This window comes from Eurosta solidaginis, chromosome 1 (genome assembly GCF_040869045.1).
Source record: "Eurosta solidaginis isolate ZX-2024a chromosome 1, ASM4086904v1, whole genome shotgun sequence".
In the NCBI taxonomy this organism is placed as follows: domain Eukaryota; kingdom Metazoa; phylum Arthropoda; class Insecta; order Diptera; family Tephritidae; genus Eurosta; species Eurosta solidaginis.
This window is the reverse complement of record NC_090319.1, coordinates 152352515-152373104: the sequence shown is the minus strand read 5'-3', so window position 1 is coordinate 152373104 and position 20590 is coordinate 152352515. Positions and strand designations below refer to the sequence as shown.

The window sequence follows — 20590 nt, the reverse complement described above, 5'->3', positions numbered from 1 at the left end:
GCTGAAACAGCATGCTCAACATGTCCTTGCCCCTTTGCTGCAATTATCTAGAACATACTTCAAATTGATTAAAACCTTAAAAATTAAGATTGTTAACTAATTTACACACCTTTGGCGAATCAACGACAGTCGTAATACCAGTTTCATCCAGATTGTATATATCGTTTGATTGAAATGCATAGACTTCATAAAGTTTCTATAAATTTAAATAGAATTCATCGACAGCTTCTTTCGAGAAACCTTTTATTAATCTTGTCAAACTAGTTCGCTCGGGCTTTCGAAGAGAGAGGCTCGGATTCCGTTTCATAAACGTGTATAGCCAGTTTTCCCCAGCTTCTTTCGCAACATTCCATTTCTCAAGAAAATCTTTACCGTTAGCGGTAGCGTATTCGTATGCCAACTTCTGAAAACTTTTGTATGATAACTCATATTGATAATAGCTATAATTTTTAATGTACTCCAATAGCTCGATTTCTTCCTCCATTGTAAAAACTTGTCTCCAGGTAAACTTTGAATGGTAATTAGTCTTGTGTCCGGCTAACGAATTTGGGTTTCTTACTCGAGATTCAATTGTTTGTCGTTTTAAATTGTATTTTTTTACCGGCAGACGTTGCGGTTTCTACACCGCTTAAAACATCTGCAACTGCTTTTTTAATCGCGTTTTCATCAATATCCGATTCGGATTTTCGTTTATAATTTCGAACCATTTTTCAATTTCTAGATAAATCTATAACTAAATGAAAAGTTTATTTAAGATTATACGGAGCACATTCCTTAGAAATTAAGGTTCGCCGAATGTGCCCCAAGACTAAACGCTGAATCCACCCCGGACAGTCCCTTCTTTCTTTTTTCCGTTTTTTTACATTTTGACTATTTGTATATCCCTTAATCATTTTCAAAAAATATATATTCTTATCTTTTAGTAAATATCAAAGTTTTTTAATTTAAATACAAGGGAAGAAAACACTTTTTTTATAATAACCGAAAAACACATTAAGCACTCGCGAAACGCAAAAATACGTGTAACATTATCAGTTGTCCAAAGAGATGTGTGAAACTTTGAATCGATATTTATTATTAGTGGTGAGTAAATTTTAACCTCTACAGGGTGATGCCAGACTGCTCTCTCATACCGAAAACGCTATTGCCGAATGTATCCCAAAGCCGAAGCTACCCCGGTCTCCCCTTTTACGCAAATACATTTCGCTTTTGTCATTTACATGACATTTCATCTACGCGGTATTGTATTGCCATAGCAAACATTTTTCTCACACCAATATGGGTGTTTTAGTGGAACATGATCCGTTAAAAATATACCCATATCCCGCCAAACAGTAGCCCGACGGATAGATGAACTGCGAGTATACATTCAATTTGCAATAAAGAAAAAAATCAATGATTGCCAATTTTTTTCTCTGTGCTTGGACGAAACCACCGACATTAATGATTTATAATCTATTTAATAATTTGGGAAAAATTTAAACAACGTGACATCAGGACATACAAGGCGACAGCTGTTTCGATTATACCTTGTAAATCTCTTCAAAGCCTTTTGCCCGGAAGTGGGAGTCGAACCCGCACTCCTACGATAGTTGAAATGGTTACAAACGCATTCACCTACGTCATGCCTTAGCTGTTGGAAAGTTTTTTCCAATTGCCTTCTTTTCGCATATATTATCTTCTACACATCACACAATTCGTATGTAGTTATGTGTTGAAGTTATGCATGTTTGTAAGGCGGTTTTCAGAGAAACTTGGTATTTGTTGTTGTTTTTGTTGCCCGTATCGCTTTAAATGTATGAAACTTTACAACAACTAAGGCATGACGTAGCTGAATGCGTTTGTAACCATTTCAACTATCGTAGGAGTACGGTTTCGACCCCCACTCCCGGGAGAAAAGGCTTTGAAGAGATTTACAATGTATAACCGAAACAGCTGTCGCCTTGTCCGTCCTGATGTCACGTTGTTTAAATTTTTCCCAAATTATTAAATAAATTATAAAATTAAAAATTGCTTGAAATAAATGTTTTCATACATTTAAAGCGATACCGGCAATCCCCGGTTAACTTATATAAGTAGACAACATTTGGCTAATTCGTTGTAGTTCTATAAATAGAACAAAAACAACAACAAATACCAAGTTTCTCTGAAAACCGCCTTACAAACATGCATAACTTCAACACATAACTACATACGAATTATATGATGCGTAGAAGATAATATATGCGAAAAGAAGGCAATTTACAACAACTAAGGCATGACGTAGCTGAATGCGTTTGTAACCATTTCAACTATCGTAGGAGTGCGGGTTCAGACCCGTTCCCGGGAGAAAAGGCTTTGAAGAGATTTACGAGGTATAACCGAAACAGCTGTCGCCTTGTCCGTCCTGATGTCACGTTCTTTAATTTTTCCCAAATTATTAAATAAATTATAAAATTAAAAATTGCTTGAAATAAATGTTTTCATACATTTAAAGCGATACGGGCAATCCCCGGTTAACTCATATAAGTAGACAACATTTGGCTAATTCGTTGAAGTCCTATAAATAGAACAAAAACAAATACCAAATTTCTCTTAAAACCGCCTTACAAACATGCATAACTTCAACACATAACTACATAAGAATTATGTGATGTGTAGAAGATAATATATACGAAAAGAAGACAATTGGGAAAAACTTTATAACAAAAATTAAAAATTGCTTGAAATAAATGTTTTCATACATTTAAAGCGATACGGGCAATCCCCGGCTAACTTGTTGTTGTTGTTGTTGTAGCAGTGGTTCGCCCCACTTCCCCGGTTAACTCATATAAATTAATGATTTATGTCAACTGGCGATATGTGTTCGGACAGCTAACGTAAATTATGAAATAAGTGAAACAATGTTTTTTCTTGAAACATTCTGTGGTAATGTGACAGGAAAGATCTTGTTCGACGTAGTAAAAGAAAAGGTTTCTTCAGTTTTCGATGCAAAAAAATGTTCAGTAGTATCTAAGGAAGGGGCAAACGTTATGACCGGCAAGAATGAAGGGTTCATAGGCCAATTAAATAAAAATGGAATTTCTGGAAGACATTTTCTCTGCATTATTCATCAAGTTGCACTCGCTTCTAAATTTTTGAGCGGTCATCCTGTCATGAAACGTGCAGAACAGATTATCAATGAAATACGGGGAGGGCACCATTCCCTCATCCACAGAAAGTTTGTAAATTTTCTAAAAACAAGTTCTGCTCGGCATGATGACCTAAAAATGTTTACAGACATTCGTTGGCTTAGTAGTGGTGATTATTTGAGCTGAAGGAAGAAGTTTTGCAATTTCTTGAAATTAATTGTAACGAAGACGCCTTAGTTCGATCTATAAAAGATAACAATCTTATTTTGGATTTACAATTTTCAAGGAAAAGAAATTAGAATAAACGATGCTGTGAAAAATGCGCATCAATTCCAAACAGAATTGTTTTTGCTTTTAAGGGAACTTCAAATTGGCGATTATAACCATTTTCCCAAAACTTCGGTCATCATTAAGAAACATGCGGGTATTAAGCCGAGTGATCATATTGCAATTCTCGAAAATTTTTTTAACAATTTTGGGGACTGATTTCAGGATTTTGTTTGTTTTCAACCATTTATTGACATCTTTGAAAACCCCTTCAAATGCGATATGAGTAAGTGTGAATTTAAAATTCAGTCCGAGCTAATCATCTTACGAAGCGAAAACGTTGCACCACACGGAGATAATGTTGAATTCTGGAAAAATTTAGAAGAGTCATCATATCTAATATTGAAAAGAATATCTTTTCAGTGCCTATCACTTTTTCCCACAACATATTTTTGTGAGAAATTTTTTTCGGACTTAAAGTTCATTTGCACCAAGAAACGCAACAGTTTAACATCAAGTCATTTATCGAATATACTTTTATTAAGAAGCTGTCACGAAAGTATTGATATTGAAGATTTTAATAAAGATATAATATAGTTTTACAAACCCAAATATATATAAGGAGTTATATAAATATACCATCACGAAAAAAAATCAAAATGATTTTTTATTTATTTAAATTTCAATTGGAAACAGGGAGAGAGGGAGGTAAGGTTTCCAAATGAATAGTTTAAATAAATAAAATTTTCCATATTTTGATTTTGTTATTTTTCCATGATATATTAATTTGTAAAATTATATTATATTGGGACGAATATTAGCAACACTAAGGGATATTATCATCTCTAAGCCGATACTAAGCAGTCACTTTTATCTACATAAACGAATCAATCATTATGTCTACACATATGTACGTACACGCAGCGGAGACAAACGCACAAACACATGCATATATCTTATCTGAGATGCTCACAAAAGTAGGCAATCATTTGTGCAATTATCACTCACATATTCACGCGCATAGGAGAAGCCGTATCGTGCATCTGTAGTTATAGCTGGTAACTAAGTTAAATTCTAGAAACGCCTAGAAGTATGCGACCGAGGAAATCGAAGAGTATAAAAGAGCGCAAGCTGAGCAATCATGAAATCAGTTTGATTTAAGCACGCTATCTCTTGATAAGTAGAAGTGTTATTGTGAAAGTAGTCTAATAAAGACGATTTTGCATTATTGAATATTGGAGTTACTTATCCAACAGTTTAATGATTCGGACGTTAGCAGAAGGTTGCAAATAAGCGGAATTTCCCAAAATTCGTTACAGTATCTTTAATCAAATTGATAATTGAAAGTATATGAGGAAGATTGTTGGAAGTTTTTTGTGTCGATGTGCTCTTTGAATCGAATGCAAGTTGATGGTTGATGCAATATGCCTAAACATTGAATTTTTGTTCATTTGACCTACAAAGCATTTATTTTATCAGTCATAATGTTTTCCCATCAGTCCACATACTTATAAAAATTAATTTGCATTAAATCATTAACATCGGTAATACAAGAATTTTATGAAATACAAAATCTGTAAAATACCTCCCTTATTTAAAAATGTGTAGGCTTAACAAGTAACACACTTGAATTTTTTATTTGAAAGTCTAACACGTTCCAAATGTTCTACTCCAATCCAATATGCTGTTATTTTGGTTTAAATTTTCTACTGGGCTGCTCCCATTTTCTCGTTCTCACTCATACACTCACATTTTTCGTTTTGGGCATCACTGATATACATACATACACCCACCCATATGTATTAGCAAAACTATGTGATCAGTTACACGTAATTATTAAGTTTCACTTACCATCATACAAGCAGCATCAAAAATTAAAATAGTGCTAGAAGTTGGTAGATTTTTTTCCAAGAAAAACAATAGCTACACTTCATATTTGTACAAAACAATTCATATTTGATTGCAAAACAAATAAAGCACATTTCACGGAAATAACACTTAAAAGAAAACATGTAAACCAAACAAAAAATGCATGTAAATTGTTATATATATGTATAGCTTATGCCTATATGATACTTGCTTCTTTCCTGTATTTTTAGCTTGAAATACTGAGGAAACTTTGCCGATACGCCTAATTACAACAACAATATTCCAATGTATCAGTATTTCTCTGCCACACTGGCATGTTATCGTTTACTTAAAACTATTTTATTTTCGTTCAAAATTATTCATATAAAACTAATGAAAAAAGCGCAGGAAAATATTTGCTAGTAGATGACTACTACTTTCTTTCATAAACAAATTTATTTCTTGTATTGAATTTGTGTACACACTTTTCAAAATAAAAACCAAATTTTCACAACAAAAAAAATTTCAGAAAAAAGCAAAAGAAAAATCTAGTGCCATATGGGTGTTATTAAATACAAGGAACAAAATCACCTTCTACAAATTAAAATTTTTTATATAATCTTATTAATTCAATTGGATGCTGAAATAAAGTCCGTCCGATACAATACTCTTTTATTAATATTTGATTGGAAATGCTTGAAATTTTTAGTCCATTACGCTTGGCGGTTTTTATGTCGGTCATTATAGAGATGGGCCTTTCTGCGGCTGCACTACTGTGAGGAAATATTGCTAAGAAGCACATTTATTCACTCAAATTTTCAAACATATTTCCTTCTAGAAAACTCTTTTCAGTTACCAATTTTATCCATCCTTTAAGAATATCGTCCGAAATATCTTTTCTATTTTTTCCTTATCATATAACATTAATGATCGCCATTCGTTGTTAACAATTTCCATGGAAGTCTTGTGAAATGGAAAAGCTTTAAGTAAGGGAACAGCCGTTGTCATTTGACTAGATTTAATATTTTTTGCATCAAAATATTCCAAAAGGTGAAATTTTTCGTCTTCGAGATTGAATCGTTTCTTAATTTTCTTTCAAGGCAAATGTTGGTAGATTTTTGGGCTTTGGTGGTAGAAAATGAAAATGGGCTAAAAAGTTGGTAGATCTACCAAAAAAAGTGGTAAAGTCCGTGCACTGTTTACACCAGTGCTGTCCTAAACGAAAAATGTGAGTGTATAAGTGAGAACGAGAGAATGGGAGCAGCCCAATAGAAAATTTAAACCAAAATAACAGCATATTGGATTGGAGTAGAAAATTTGGAACGTGTTAGACTTTCAAATAAAAACATCAAGTGTGTTACTTGTTAAGTCTACACATTTTTAAATAAGGGCGGTATTTTACAGATTTTGTATTTGATAAAATTTTTGTATTACCGATGTTAATGATTTAATGCAATAAGTGTGTGGACTGATGGGAAAACATTATGACTGATAAAATAAATGCTTTGTAGGTCAACTGAAAAAAAATTAAATTTTTTAGGCATATTGCACCAACTATAAACTTGCATTCGATTCAAATGGCACAGCGACACAACAAGCTACCAAAAATCTGTTTCATATACTTTCAATTATCAATTATCAGTTTGATTAAAAATATAATATAATTTTACAAATTAATATATTGTGACGAGTGTTAGTGACATTAAGTGATACTCACATCACTAATCTGATACTAAGTAAATAAAGCCACAACAACAATAAAGCTAGCTGCCACACTTGTAATCATTATGTCTACACATGAGGGAAACGCACAAACACATGCATATATCTGAGATACTCCCAAAAGTAGGCAATCATCGGTGGAAGTATCACTCACATATACGCGCGCATATGGCTATGCGAGAAGCTATAATTGTACATCTGTAGTTATAGCTGAGAAATTTATAGCGGGTAAACAAATAGTAAATTCTAGAAATAGAAACGCCTAGAAATATGTCAACGACGAAACCTAAGAGATTAAAGCAACACCAGCTGAGGCACGACCAATCAGTTTGATTTAAGCAAGCTATTAGTTGTGAAGTATCAGTGTTAATTTGAAGTACTTTAATAAAAGCCGTTTCTCATTATTGAATATTGGATTTATTTATTCAACAGTTTAGCGATACGAACGATACGTTAGTAGAAGGTTGCAAATAAGCGGAATTTCCATAAATTCGTTACAATATCATAGAAAAACCACAAAATCAAAATATTCAATATTTTATTTATTTAAACTATTCATTTGGAAACCTTACCTCCCTCCCTCCCGGTTTCCAATTGAAATTTAAATAAATAAAAAAATTAATTTTGATTTTTTTTCGTGATGGTATATTTATATAACTCCTTATATATATTTGGGTTTGTAAAACTATATTATATCTTTATAAAATCTGCAATATCAATATTTTCGTGACAGCTTCTTAATAAAAGTATATTCGATAAATGACTTTATGTTAAACTGTTGCGCTGCTTGGAGCAAATGAACTTTAAGTCGGAAAAAATTTTCTCACAAATATATTCTTGTCAATATTGGATATAATGATTTTTCTAAATTTTTCCAGAATTCAATATTATGCCCTTTGGTGGATCGTTTTCGCTTCTTAAGATGATTAGCTCGGACTGAATTTGAAGGGGTTTTCAAATATGTCAAGAAATGGTTGAAAACAAAATCCTGAAATCAGTCTCCAAAATTGTTAAAATTTTTTTCGAGAATTGCAAAATGATCACTCGGCTTAACACCCGCATGTTTCTTAATAATAACCGAAGTTTTGGGAAAATGGTTATAATCGCCAGATTGAAGTTCCCTTAAAGGCAAAAACAGTTCTGTTTGGAATTGATGCACATTTTTCCCAGTATAGTTTATTCCTGTTTCTTTTCCTTGAGTTTGTTGAAAAAATTGGGGACATCAGCCAAAAATGCTAAATCCAAAATAAAATTTTCATCTTTTAAAGATCGAAATAGGGCGTCCTCGTTACAATTAATTTCAAGAAATTGCAAAACTTCTTCCCTCAAATCAAATAACCTCTTGAGATAATCACCACGACTTAGCCAGTGAATGTCTGTAAACGTCATCATGCCGACCAGAAACTGTTTTTAAAAAATTTACAAACTTTCTGTAGGTGAGGGAATGGTGCCCTTCCCCTATTTCATTGATAATCTGTTCTGCACGTTTCATGAGAGGATGACGGCTCAAAAATTTTGAAGCGAGTGCAACGTGATGAATAATGCAATGAAAATGTCTTCCAGAAATTCGATTTTTATTTAATTGGCCTATGAACCCTTCATTCTTGCCGGTCATAACGTTTGCCCCATCTTTACATACTCCTGCAAATTTGTTTGCACGGAAAACTGAAAAAAAATGTTCGTTTACTCGACGCAGTAAGATCTTTCCTGTCACATTACCACAGAATGTTTCAAGAGAAAACATTGTTTCAATTATTTCATAATTTACGTTAACTGTCCGAACACATATCGCCAGTTCACATAAATCATTAATGTCGGTGGTTTCGTCCAAGCACAGAGAAAAAAATTGGCAATCATACATTTTTTTCTTTATTGCAGATTGAATGTGTATTCCCAGTTCATCTATCCGTCGGGCTACTGTTTGGCGGGATATGGGTATATTTCAAACTAGTTCTGTGTCAAGATGCATTTTTTGAAAATTTTAGACAAAAACACCATCTATAAAAAGCCGGCCTTGTTTAGCAATGTCTAAGTTGATCATGGAAGATAGCTCAGTTTTAATTTTTCTATTTGATTGCTTGACAACTTTCTCATTTTCTATTTTAGCCAACCAACCTTTGAATTTTTCCAAAAATTTAAACTTCTTTTCTTCATATAATACCTGAATAGTTTTTTTGTCTAAAATTTTCATAGTTTTTGTTTATTCGTTGCTGTTTCGCTAACGATCTAAAAATGGAGAGTAAGAATACGCGGGATCAATTGATCTATGGGATGGACAGCAATGATTCAAAGCAAGCGTAGGCAGATTTGTAAATGCAAGCATGGCGCAACTATACAAGGTGGCAGCACGGGACAGCTGATTATAAACTTTTTTATTTAATTTGAAACATAAACTTCCGGCGCAGAACGATTTTGACATTAGTCCATCGAATTTACAAAAACAAAGTAAATAGAACTTTTATTTATGTTTGTAGGTATGTCACCATGCTGCCACCTTGTATGGTTCCGCTATGAATGCAGGTGTAGAGATAAGTGAGAGCGCTTTGATCGCGCGAACCAATTGGTTTTCATGTCAGTCACTTGTTAGATAGGAATTAACCAATACTTCTATTTTTTTGATGCGCAATATGCAAAGCGAACACTTTTCTATTCTATCCAAAAAAACTTCCTTTTGGTTTGTTTTATATTCATAAATTTTAATTTTGGTATTGCAATCCAAATCATTTCCTCGAAGTGGAATGATATCAAAGAACACACGTTGCTATCTAAAGCGTTATTTCTGCAAAAAGAAAATATATATTTTAAATATAACGACAACATCTACGAACAACGGTCAGGAATGCCAATGGGCTCACCAGCCTCCCCAGTCATAGCGGACATAGTTCTGGAAGAACTGCTAACGGAATTCGAGGAACCAAATATGTAGATGACCTATTTGCCATCGTCAAAACAGATGAAATAGAAACCATGCTTGCACGATTCAATAGGTATTACAAAAACATACAGTTTACTATGGAGGTGGAAAAAGACAACGAATTCCCCTATCTGGACACCCTCATCATTAGGAAAAATAATAAAATATATATTGATTGGTACAAAAAACCTACGGCTTAAGGGAGTCTAATCAATTATAATTCAAATCTCAAAACTCAAGACAAGGATTTCCGCTCATAGATCTAACACTAAATTAAGAAATAATGCTTCGGACAACAAGACGGCTTTAACATCCCACCGCAAGGACACAGGGTACTTCCCCGACTTCGATAGTGTAACTATACTGGACAATGAAAAACATTACAACAAACGATACACTTTAGAAATGCTACATATTTTGAACACCCCAATGAAAAAAGAATGAACTTCAAAATGGACACAGACAATTGTGCGCACTTTTACAGGAATTTAATTTTGAAGCAACAACACCACAAGGCCGTCATTTGAAATACTGTCAAATAGTTAAATGGGATGAAATATGTACATACATACGTACATATGTGTTAAGCTAAGTCTAGTTGTCATATCAATGTTGTTATTGTATACATGATTTTTGTTTACCTTTACTGTTCATTATAATTGTTTATTTTTACGGGACTTTCCAAATTGTTTATATTTTGGTTTCTTCTTTTGTTTTTCTCGACCTCTGTAATTTTTTGGTCATATTCCCAATCAGTTGATCATACATGTCCATATGTGTAAGTCATATTTTGTTAGTCTTGTGTTCATATGTATGTTCTGGGTAATTACCTATTGTTATTGTTTTGTCTTCAGCCCTGATAATGACTTCAGATTGAAGTCGAAATATCGACCAAAACCAAAATTTATGAATATAAAACAAACCAAAAGGAAGTTTTATTCATTAACCGCGGCCTTTCAGCTCAACTAATTTAATTAATTGCAACATTCAAGGCTACTAAATTTTATCAAAATATCCAAAAAAATTATACGTACATTCATGAATATTTTTAATATTCGCTGCGCAAACATGCGATAGCTATACACGATGTTGCTACGCCACTTGTTCAGCGACGACTAAAGCTGTAGTCAATGGTGCCGTTTGTAGTATCGCTGTAGTCGTATCCCTAAAGCTGTAGTCATTGGTGCCGTTTGCCGTATCGCTGTAGTCGTATCCCTAACGTAATCAGCTGTTTATCGTTACGACGGTAAACCAAAAACCAATTGGTTGGCTACGATACGGTTACGACCTTAGCGGCACCAATAATCGATTGCGTTGATTCTCATAATGTTGGTCGAATCAGCTGTTATAAGGTTACTGATACGGTTACCGATAAAGCACCAATGTCTGCAGCTTAACGTATCCCGAACGTAACGATAAAGCACCAATGTCTGCAGCTTAAATAATTTGGTAAGCAAAGAGCGTAACCTGTTTGTCTGATCAATTGATCTATGAAACGTCGATGTCTGATTCAAAGTTTTGTTTGTTTTTGTGAATAAGTGATGCTTTTGTTTTTACGTAAATATATGTTTGTGTATGTAGCTTTCCAAGGACCAAGTGGTGTCCCTCTCCTTGATGTGGCGAATAAGCCCCAGTTAACCAAACGAGGTGCGAACTGGCTAGCTTTATTGAACGGTAAAAATTGGGTAAACAATTAACCAGCAATCCAATTTTTTCCGACTCGATTTAATCAATTAAATCCAGCTCTACTTTCCAGTTGTGCAACAGCTACATAAAACGTAGTGAGAGAAAATCACTAAGTATTTCGTATTTTCCAAATAAAGTAAGTACTATGTTGAATCAATAGGGAAATAATTGCCTTGGCGGAAACGTCTTCCTACCAATTTGCTTCATAATATGCTATGGAGTTTACGTAAGGGAAATGCTATAAAGCGCCTTAAAGTTGGTAGCTGTTTTTTTTTCAAGTATCATATATCTTTAGTCAAAAGCAAATTTGGCCCAAGTCCTATATATATAAAAGTATAGGTAAGACGCTTATTGCTTGAGACCACAGATATATCAAATTTAGGTATAATATTAAATACAAAAACGCAGACTGTTGGTTTTTGAACTAGATAAAATCGAACTACTATCGAACCAGTATTTATTTGGTACTTTAGGTCTGGACCCTTTCCAACTGTATTTAAGAAAAGGGCAAATGCAGATGGGAAAATGAAAATGTATCTGAGAAAAGGTAAAAATGTTTGAGAAAATATAAATGTACTTGAAAATGTGTAACCGAATTAATTACTCTCGGAATGGAAAATTCTAGTACGGAATGCCTTTATTTATTTCCTTGCCTTGGCACTTATGGGTAAAAGTTACCAAAAATAGTACTTTTTGTCTGCTGCATGTTTTTCTTTTGTTTCTCACTAATTTGGGGCTGCTTATTTCAAATCTGCCCTCAAATTTTTTCGAGCTTTTGAAATACGCGTATCAAGCAAAAAAAAAAACACTTCTCAGTTGACATATTACCATAGTAGGTGAATAACCTCTGTAATGCATTGCGTTATTTGAATTTATTTATTTATAATTTTTTTTTTTTGTTTTTGAATGTGTGTAAGCAATCTAAACAGTTTTTGTTTTATTTGTAGTGCGTATATGTTCAAGGAATTTCGTTTCCAATTTTCGTCGTGCTCATTTTAATTTTTCCTACAAATTGATGGGACGGGACCTATATGTTTTATGCCGACCCTGAACGGCATTTGCAAGGCAGATGAATTTTCACTGAGACGCTTTTCATGGCAGAAGTACACTCGGAGTTTTTGTCAAATCACCGCCGAGGGCGACCCCACTTAGAAAACCATTTTTTTTATTTGAAAAAACTTTTTTTTTATTTTTGATTTTGCTTTGACCGGGAATTGAACCCACGACCTTCGGTGTGGTAGGCGGAATACGCCACCACCACACCAGGGTGGCCAGAACCTGGCCATATGAAACTAGTAACAAAGCCTGGATTCCAAGCTTCGTATATTAAAGTTGTGTTTAGTCATAACGCTTATCTCCAAATAAAAAAATACCTCATTTTAAGTACCAAACTCATGTGATATGGCGTGAACTGGCGGACCATAGCCACTGTTATTTATGTATGGTAAACATGAGAGGAATCAACCGAAGGAACCACTCTAAATGGATCTATCCCAAACTACTGACTGCTGTTTGATCAGTCCTTTAGTGCTAGACATTAATTAGAACCTTAACCCAGTACATGCCGGCATCATTCAGGGGGTTTGAAGTACATTTCTAAGTCATTTCCAAAACTGAGTTCTGAAAAAGTGACAGCTGAGATTTCCATGCTCCACAGACTAGAAAACTAATTTGTGATCCACTGCCCTTTGGGTTATAAAAACAAAAATTTTATAACTTCTCTGACCATATAGACCAACTTATGTTACCCTTTCAAAACCTGGGTGTAAACTTGAATATTATGATGCAATTCTTCCATTACCAACTTGACCGTTTTCCAGAAAATTTAGGCGATCTCAATGAAGAGTACGCCGAGCGCTTTCACCAGGACCTCCGCACTATGGAAGACCGATAGCAAGAACAATGGAACGCATATATATGTTAGCTGATTACTGCGGAAGCATTCTGAGCAGATCTTGTAAATCAACTCATAAAAGAAAGCCTCTTAAAAGAAAATCTACTCACTGTAATTGATTATAATGAAGTTTTTTTATTAAATAAAATTATTTTACTAAACAGTTTATCATTAAATATTTCGGAAACAAGAGCTGCTAGGAAAAAACGGCTTCTACATTTGAAATAAGGGGCAAAAGTACTTTAACAATTATGCATGAAATTTCATGCAACAGAACCTGTGTCGACCAGTGTAATTGCTTATTTTAATGGGTATTTTATTTTTTGTAAATTATGAATGTAATTTAAGAGCTTTCGTTCGACCGGGAGAGGGGGGCGAGGCGCCCCACACCTGGCATCCACCCATGTTGTAGGATTAGTTTGGAAAGCTCCAAGTATATATCAGCAATTTATTACGTAATAACTACCTTTATAATTTTATACAGATGAATTCCGCAGCAAAGTAGCCTGCCACAATGACATTGCTCAATTGGAGTGCAATCCGTATTCCCGCATCGCTGTCTACAGTGCAAAATTTGGACGCACAGAATATGAAAGCATTCAATGTCCTCAGCCACAAGGAGTACGAGAAGAAAGTAAGTATCTTCAAAACAAAAACAAATGATGGACTGAGCCTATGCATACTTAACAGAACAGAGTATAGCTTAAGACCTAACTCTGTGTTGAGAACATGAGTCCCAAGTGAACCCTCTTCAATCAACTAGGAGTCATGTTTTATAATTACGTATTTATTGCGTGCGGCCGGCAACCCTATTTTGTTAATATGTTAAAAATGTATAAGAGAGCACCGTAACGGTCCTTTGAAATGTTTGTCTAATCCCGCTCTAATTTGTCATTTTTGCCTAACATCAGCACAGTCCATTTTCAATTACCGCCGCGACCGCATCGCGTTATTATTTATTTTGGAAATCGTTCCCTTGCGCATTGGCGCTTAAGAAGTGATTTTGAAGAGTGTTTCTCTCCCTTGCGCGTTGGCGCTAGTCCCATAACCCCTATATCGAAACTTATTCGTGGTCCTATGCGACCTAAAATATAAAAAACTAAAATCGGTAATAAATCGCGGCGGTTCGTAAAACACATTATTTACATAAATCAACAAAAGTGACCAAATTATCTAAAAACTAAACTTTGTACTAAAGGAGTAATGTGCAAGAAACAAAAACAACATACATATATACATATTGAAAAATAACAGCACAAAAAGGTGTATTAGAGTGCCCATAAAGTGTGTTGCAGAAAAAACACTTACCTATCCCTGAAAAAATCTTTGATAAAGAGAATACTTACCCTAAGAAGAGATCTCAGGGATACTTACCATAAAAAACCAAAAAAAAAAAAATTATATAAAGTGTAATACTTGCGTGCTTACATACATACTTACCGTGCTTATATGTATTATATATTTACCTGGAAAAAATACTACATAAAGTGCAAAAAATTCATACTTACCTCATACTTACTCTCTCTGCAAAAAGTAAAATAATCACAAATAAGAAATTTTTGAGAGAAAAAAAATACATATTAAAACAAGTAAGGAAGGTTAATTTCGGGTGTAACCGAACATTACATACTCAGTTGAGAGCTATGATGAAAACATAAGAGAAATTAACCATGTAGGAAAATGAAGCGAGGGTAACCCTGGAATGTGTTTGTATGACATGTGTATCAAATGAAAGGTATTAAAGAGTATTTTATGAGGGAGTGGGCCATAGTTCTATAGGTGGACGCAATTGAGGGATATCGCCATAAAGGTGGATGAGGGTTGACTCTAGAATTTGTTTGTACGATATGTGTATGAAATGAAAGGTGTTAATGAGTATTTTAAAATGGAGTGATCCTTAGTTCCATAGGTGGACGCCGTTTCGAGATATCGCCATAAAGGTGGACCAGGGGTGACACTAGTATTTGTTTGTATGATATGGGTATCAAATGAAAGGGGTTAATGAGCATTTTAAAAGGGAGTGGGCCTTAGTTCTATAGGTGGACGCCTTTTCGAGATATCGCCATAAAGGTGGACCAGGGGTGACTCTAGAATGCGTTTGTACAATATGGGTATCAAACGAAAGGTGTTAATGAGTATTTTAAAAGAGAGTGGGCCTTAGTTCTATAGGTGGACGCCTTTTCGAGATATCGCCATAAAGGTGGACCAGGGGTGACTCTAGAACGCGTTTGTACAATATGGGTATCAAACGAAAGGTGTTAATGAGTATTTCAAAAGGGCGTGGGGCTTAGTTCTATAGGTGGACGCCTTTTCGAGATCAAGGGTTTTTTATTTCGCCCTGCAGAACTTTTTCATTTTATTCTACTTAATATGGTAGGTGTCACACCCATTTTACAAAGTTTTTTTCTAAAGTTATATTTTGCGTCAACAAACCAATCCAATTACCATGTTTCATCCCTTTTTTCGTATTTGGTATAGAATTATGGCATTTTTTTCATTTTTCGTAATTTTCGATATCGATAATTGGGCGTAGTCATAGTCGGATTTCAGCCATTTTATATACCAATACAAAGTGGGTTCAGATAAGTACGTGAACTGAGTTTAGTAAAGATATATCGATTTTTGCTCAAGTTATCGTGTTAAGGGCCGAGCGGAAGGACAGACGGTCGACTTTGTATAAAAACTGGGCGTGGCTTCAACCGATTTCGCCCTTTTTTAGACAAATTAGTTATCGTCCCAGCATCTAAGCCCCTACCAAATTTCACAAGGATTGGTAAATGTTTTTCGACTTATGGCATTAAAAGTATCCTAGTCAAATTAAATGAAAAAGGGCGGAGCCACGCCCATTTAAATTTTCTTTTATTTTTGCATTTTGTTGCACCATATCATTACTGGAGTTCAATGTTGACATAATTTACTTATATACTGTAAAGATATTAAATTTTTTGTTAAAATTTGACTTAAAAAAATTTTTTTTTAAAGTGGGCGTGGTCGTTCTCCGATTTTGCCAATTTTTATTAAGCATACATATAGTAATAGGGGTAACGTTCCTGCCAAATTTCATCATGATATCTTCAACGAATGCCAAATTACAGCTTGCAAAATTTTAAATTACCTTCTTTTAAAAGTGGGTGGTGCCACGCCCATTGTCCAAAATTTTAATAATTTTTTTAATTTAATTCTGTGCCATAAGGTCAACCCACCTACCAAGTTTCATCGCTTTAGCCGTATTTGGTAATGAATTATCGCACTTTTTCGGTTTTTCGAAATTTTCGATATCGAAAAAGTGGGCGTGGTTATAGTCCGATATTGTTCATTTTAAATAACGATCTGAGATGGGTGCTCAGGAACCTACATACCAAATTTCATCAAGATACCTCAAAATCTACTCAAGTTATCGTGTTAACGGACGGACGAACGGACGGACGGCCATGGCTCAATCAATTTTTTTTTCGATCCTGATGATTTTGATATATGGAGGTCTATATCTATCTCGATTCCTTTATACCTGTACAACCAACCGTTATCCAATCAAAGTTAATATACTCTGTGAGCTCTGCTCAACTGAGTATAAAAAGGTACTCTAATATTGTACACAAAGCGGTCTACACATTATTTATACCTACATCCAAATAGACATTAGACATAAGAAAGTAGTAAGTGATACCCCAATAATAAGAATCGAAATTCAAAAAACCCACAACAAATGCTACTCAACAAATTACAGCAATCAAAATTCAGGCGCCCAGGAAAGTACAGTCCCAGACACAAAAAACAAAAAAAAACAAGTAAGAAAGGTTAAGTTCGGGTGTAACCGAACATTACATACTCAGTTGAGAGCTATGGTGACAACATAAGGGAAAATAACCATGTAGGAAAATGAATCGAGGGTAATCCTGGAATGTGTTTGTATGACATGTGTATCAAATGAAAGGAATTAAACAGTATTTTATGAGGGAGTGGGCCATAGTTCCATAGCTGGACGCCATTTAGGGATATCGCCATAAAGGTGGATCAGGTTTGACTCTGGAATTGGTTTGTACGATATGGGTATCAAATGAAAGGTGTTAATGAGTATTTTAAAAGGGAGTGATCCTTAGTTCCATAGGTGGACGCCGTTTCGAGGTATCGCCATAAAGGTGGACCAGGGGTGACCCTAGAATTTGTTTGTACGATATGGGTATCAAATGAAAGGTGTTAATGAGTATTTCAAAAGGGCGTGGGGTTTAGTTCCTTAGGTGGACGCCTTTTCGAGATATCGCCATTAAGGTGGACCAGGGGTGACTCTAGAATGTGTTTGTACGATATGGGTATCAAATTAAAGGTATTAATGAGGGTTTTAAAAGGGAGTGGTCGTAGTTGTATAGGTGGTCGGCTTTTCGAGATATCGGCATAAAGGTGGAACAGGGGTGACTCTAGAATGCATTTGTACAATATGGGTATCAAACGAAAGGTTTTAATGAGTATTTTAAAAGGGCGTGGGTCTTAGTTCTATAGGTGGACGTCTTTTCGAGATATCGCCATAAAGGTGGACCAGGGGTGACTCTAGAATGTGTTTGTACGATATGGATATCAAATTAAAGGTATTAATGATGGTTTTAAAAGGGAGTGGTGGTAGTTGTATAGGTGGTCGCCTTTTCGAGATATCTGCATAAATGTAGACCAGTGGTGACTCTAAAATGCGTTTGTACAATATGGGTATCAAACGAAAGGTGTTAGTGAGTATTTTAAAAGGGCGTAGGGCTCAGTTCTGTAGGTGGACGCCTTTTCGAGATATCGCCATTAAGGTGGAACAGGGGTGACTGTAGAATATGTGTGTACGATATGGGTATCAAATTAAAGGTATTAATGAGGGTTTTAAAAGGGAGTGGTGCTAGTTGTATAGGTGGTCGCCTTTTCGGGATATCGGCATAAAGGTGGACCAGGGGTGACTTTAGAATGCGTTTGTACAATATGGCTATCAAACGAAATGTGTTAATGAATATTTTAAAGGGAGTGGGCCTTAGTTCTATATGTGGACGCCTTTTCGAGATATCGCCATAAAGGTGGACCAGGGGGGACTCTAGAATGTGTTTGTACAATATGGGTATCAAACGAAAGGTGTTAATGAGTATTTTAAAAGGGCGTGGGGCTTAGTTCTATAGGTTAACACCTTTTCGAGATATCGCCATAAAGGTGGACTAGGGGTGACTCTAGAATGTGTTTGTACGATATGAGTATCAAATTAACGGTATTAATGAGGGTTTTAAAAGGGAGTGTTGTAGTTGTATAGGTGGTCGCCTTTTTGAGATATTGCCATAAAGGTGGACCAGGGGTGACTCTAGACTTTGTTTGTACGATATGGGTATCAAATGAAAGGTGTTAATGAGTCTTTTTAAAAGGGAGTGGGCCTTAGTTCTATAGGTGGACGCCTTTTCGAGATATCGCCATAAAGGTGGACCCGGGGTGACTCTAGAATGCGTTTGTATAATATGGGTATCAAACGAAAGGTGTTAATAAGTATTTCAAAAGGGCGTGGGGCTTAGTTCTATAGGTGGACGCCTTTTCGAGATATCGCCATAAAGGTGGACCCGGGGTGACTCTAGAATGTGTTTGTACAATATGGGTATCAAACGAAAGTGTTAATGAGTATTTTAAAAGGGCGTGGGGCTTAGTTCTATAGGTTAACGCCTTTTCGAGATATCGCCATAAAGGTGGACTAGGGGTGACTCTAGAATGTGTTTGTACGATATGAGTATCAAATTAAAGGTATTAACGAGGGTTTTAAAAGGGAGTGGTGGTAGTTGTATAGGTGGTCGCCTTTTCGAGATATGGGCATAAAGGTGGACCAGGGGTGACTCTAGAATTTGTTTGTACGATATGGGTATCAAATAAAAGGTGTTAATGAGTATTTTAAAAGGGAGTAATCCTTAGTTCCATAGGTGGACGCCGTTTCGAGATATCGCCATAAAGGTGGACCAGGGGTGACCCTAGAATTTGTTTGTACGATATGGGTATCAAATGAAAGGGGTTAATGAGCATTTTAAAAGTGAGTGGGCCTTAGTTCTATAGGTGGACGCCTTTTCGAGATATCGCCATAAAGGTGGACCAGGGGTGACTCTAGAATGTGTTTGTACGATATGGGTATCAAATTAAAGGTATTAATGAGGGTTTTAAAAGGGAGTGGTGGTAGTTGTATAGGTGGTCGCCTTTTCGAGATATCTGCATAAATGTAGACCAGTGGTGACTCTAAAATGCGTTTGTACAATATGGGTATCAAACGAAAGGTGTTAATGAGTATTTCAAAAGGGCGTGGGGTTTAGTTCCTTAGGTGGACGCCTTTTCGAGATATCGCCATTAAGGTGGACCAGGGGTGACTCTAGAATGTGTTTGTACGATATGGGTATCAAATTAAAGGTATTAATGAGGGTTTTAAAAGGGAGTGGTGGTATTTGTATAGGTGGTCGCCTTTTCGAGATATCGGCATAAAGGTGGAACAGGGGTGAATATAGAATGCATTTGTACAATATGGGTATCAAACGAAAGGTTTTAATGAGTATTTTAAAAGGGCGTGGATCTTAGTTCTATAGGTGGACGCCTTTTCGAGATATCGCCATAAAGGTGGACCAGGGGTGACTCTAGAATGTGTTTGTACGATATGGGTATCAAATTAAAGGTATTAATGAGGGTTTTAAAAGGGAGTGGTGGTAGTTGTATAGGTGGTCGCCTTTTCGAGATATCTGCATAAATGTAGACCAGTGGTGACTCTAAAATGCGTTTGTACAATATGGGTATCAAACGAAAGGTGTTAATGAGTATTTTAAAAGGGCGTAGGGCTCAGTTCTGTAGGTGGACGCCTTTTCGAGATATCGCCATTAAGGTGGACCAGGGGTGACTCTAGAATGTGTTTGTACGATATGGGTATCAAATTAAAGGTATTAATGAGGGTTTTAAAAGGGAGTGGTGCTAGTTGTATAGGTGGTCGCCTTTTCGGGATATCGGCATAAAGGTGGACCAGGTGTGACTTTAGAATGCGTTTGTACAATATGGCTATCAAACGAAATGTGTTAATGAATATTTTAAAGGGAGTGGGCCTTAGTTCTATATGTGGACGCCTTTTCGAGATATAGCCATAAAGGTGGACCAGGGGGGACTCTAGAATGTGTTTGT

The 20590-nt window shown here is 35.5% G+C and overlaps 1 protein-coding gene across 24 annotated transcripts in view; it reads left to right on the top strand.

Moving 5' to 3' along the window:
- The window catches only part of LOC137236879 (protein eva-1), a 3007131-nt gene that overhangs the window by 1376080 nt on the left and 1610461 nt on the right, over positions 1-20590 (top strand). For all 24 annotated transcript variants that reach the window (XR_010948686.1, XM_067759964.1, XM_067759963.1 and 21 more), the window contains one exon: positions 13926-14075. Coding sequence is in view for 23 of the 24 variants with exons in the window: in XM_067759964.1 (XP_067616065.1) it covers positions 13926-14075 (150 nt within the window). In the remaining variant the exon portion in view is untranslated. The remainder of the gene's footprint in view (positions 1-13925; positions 14076-20590) is intronic.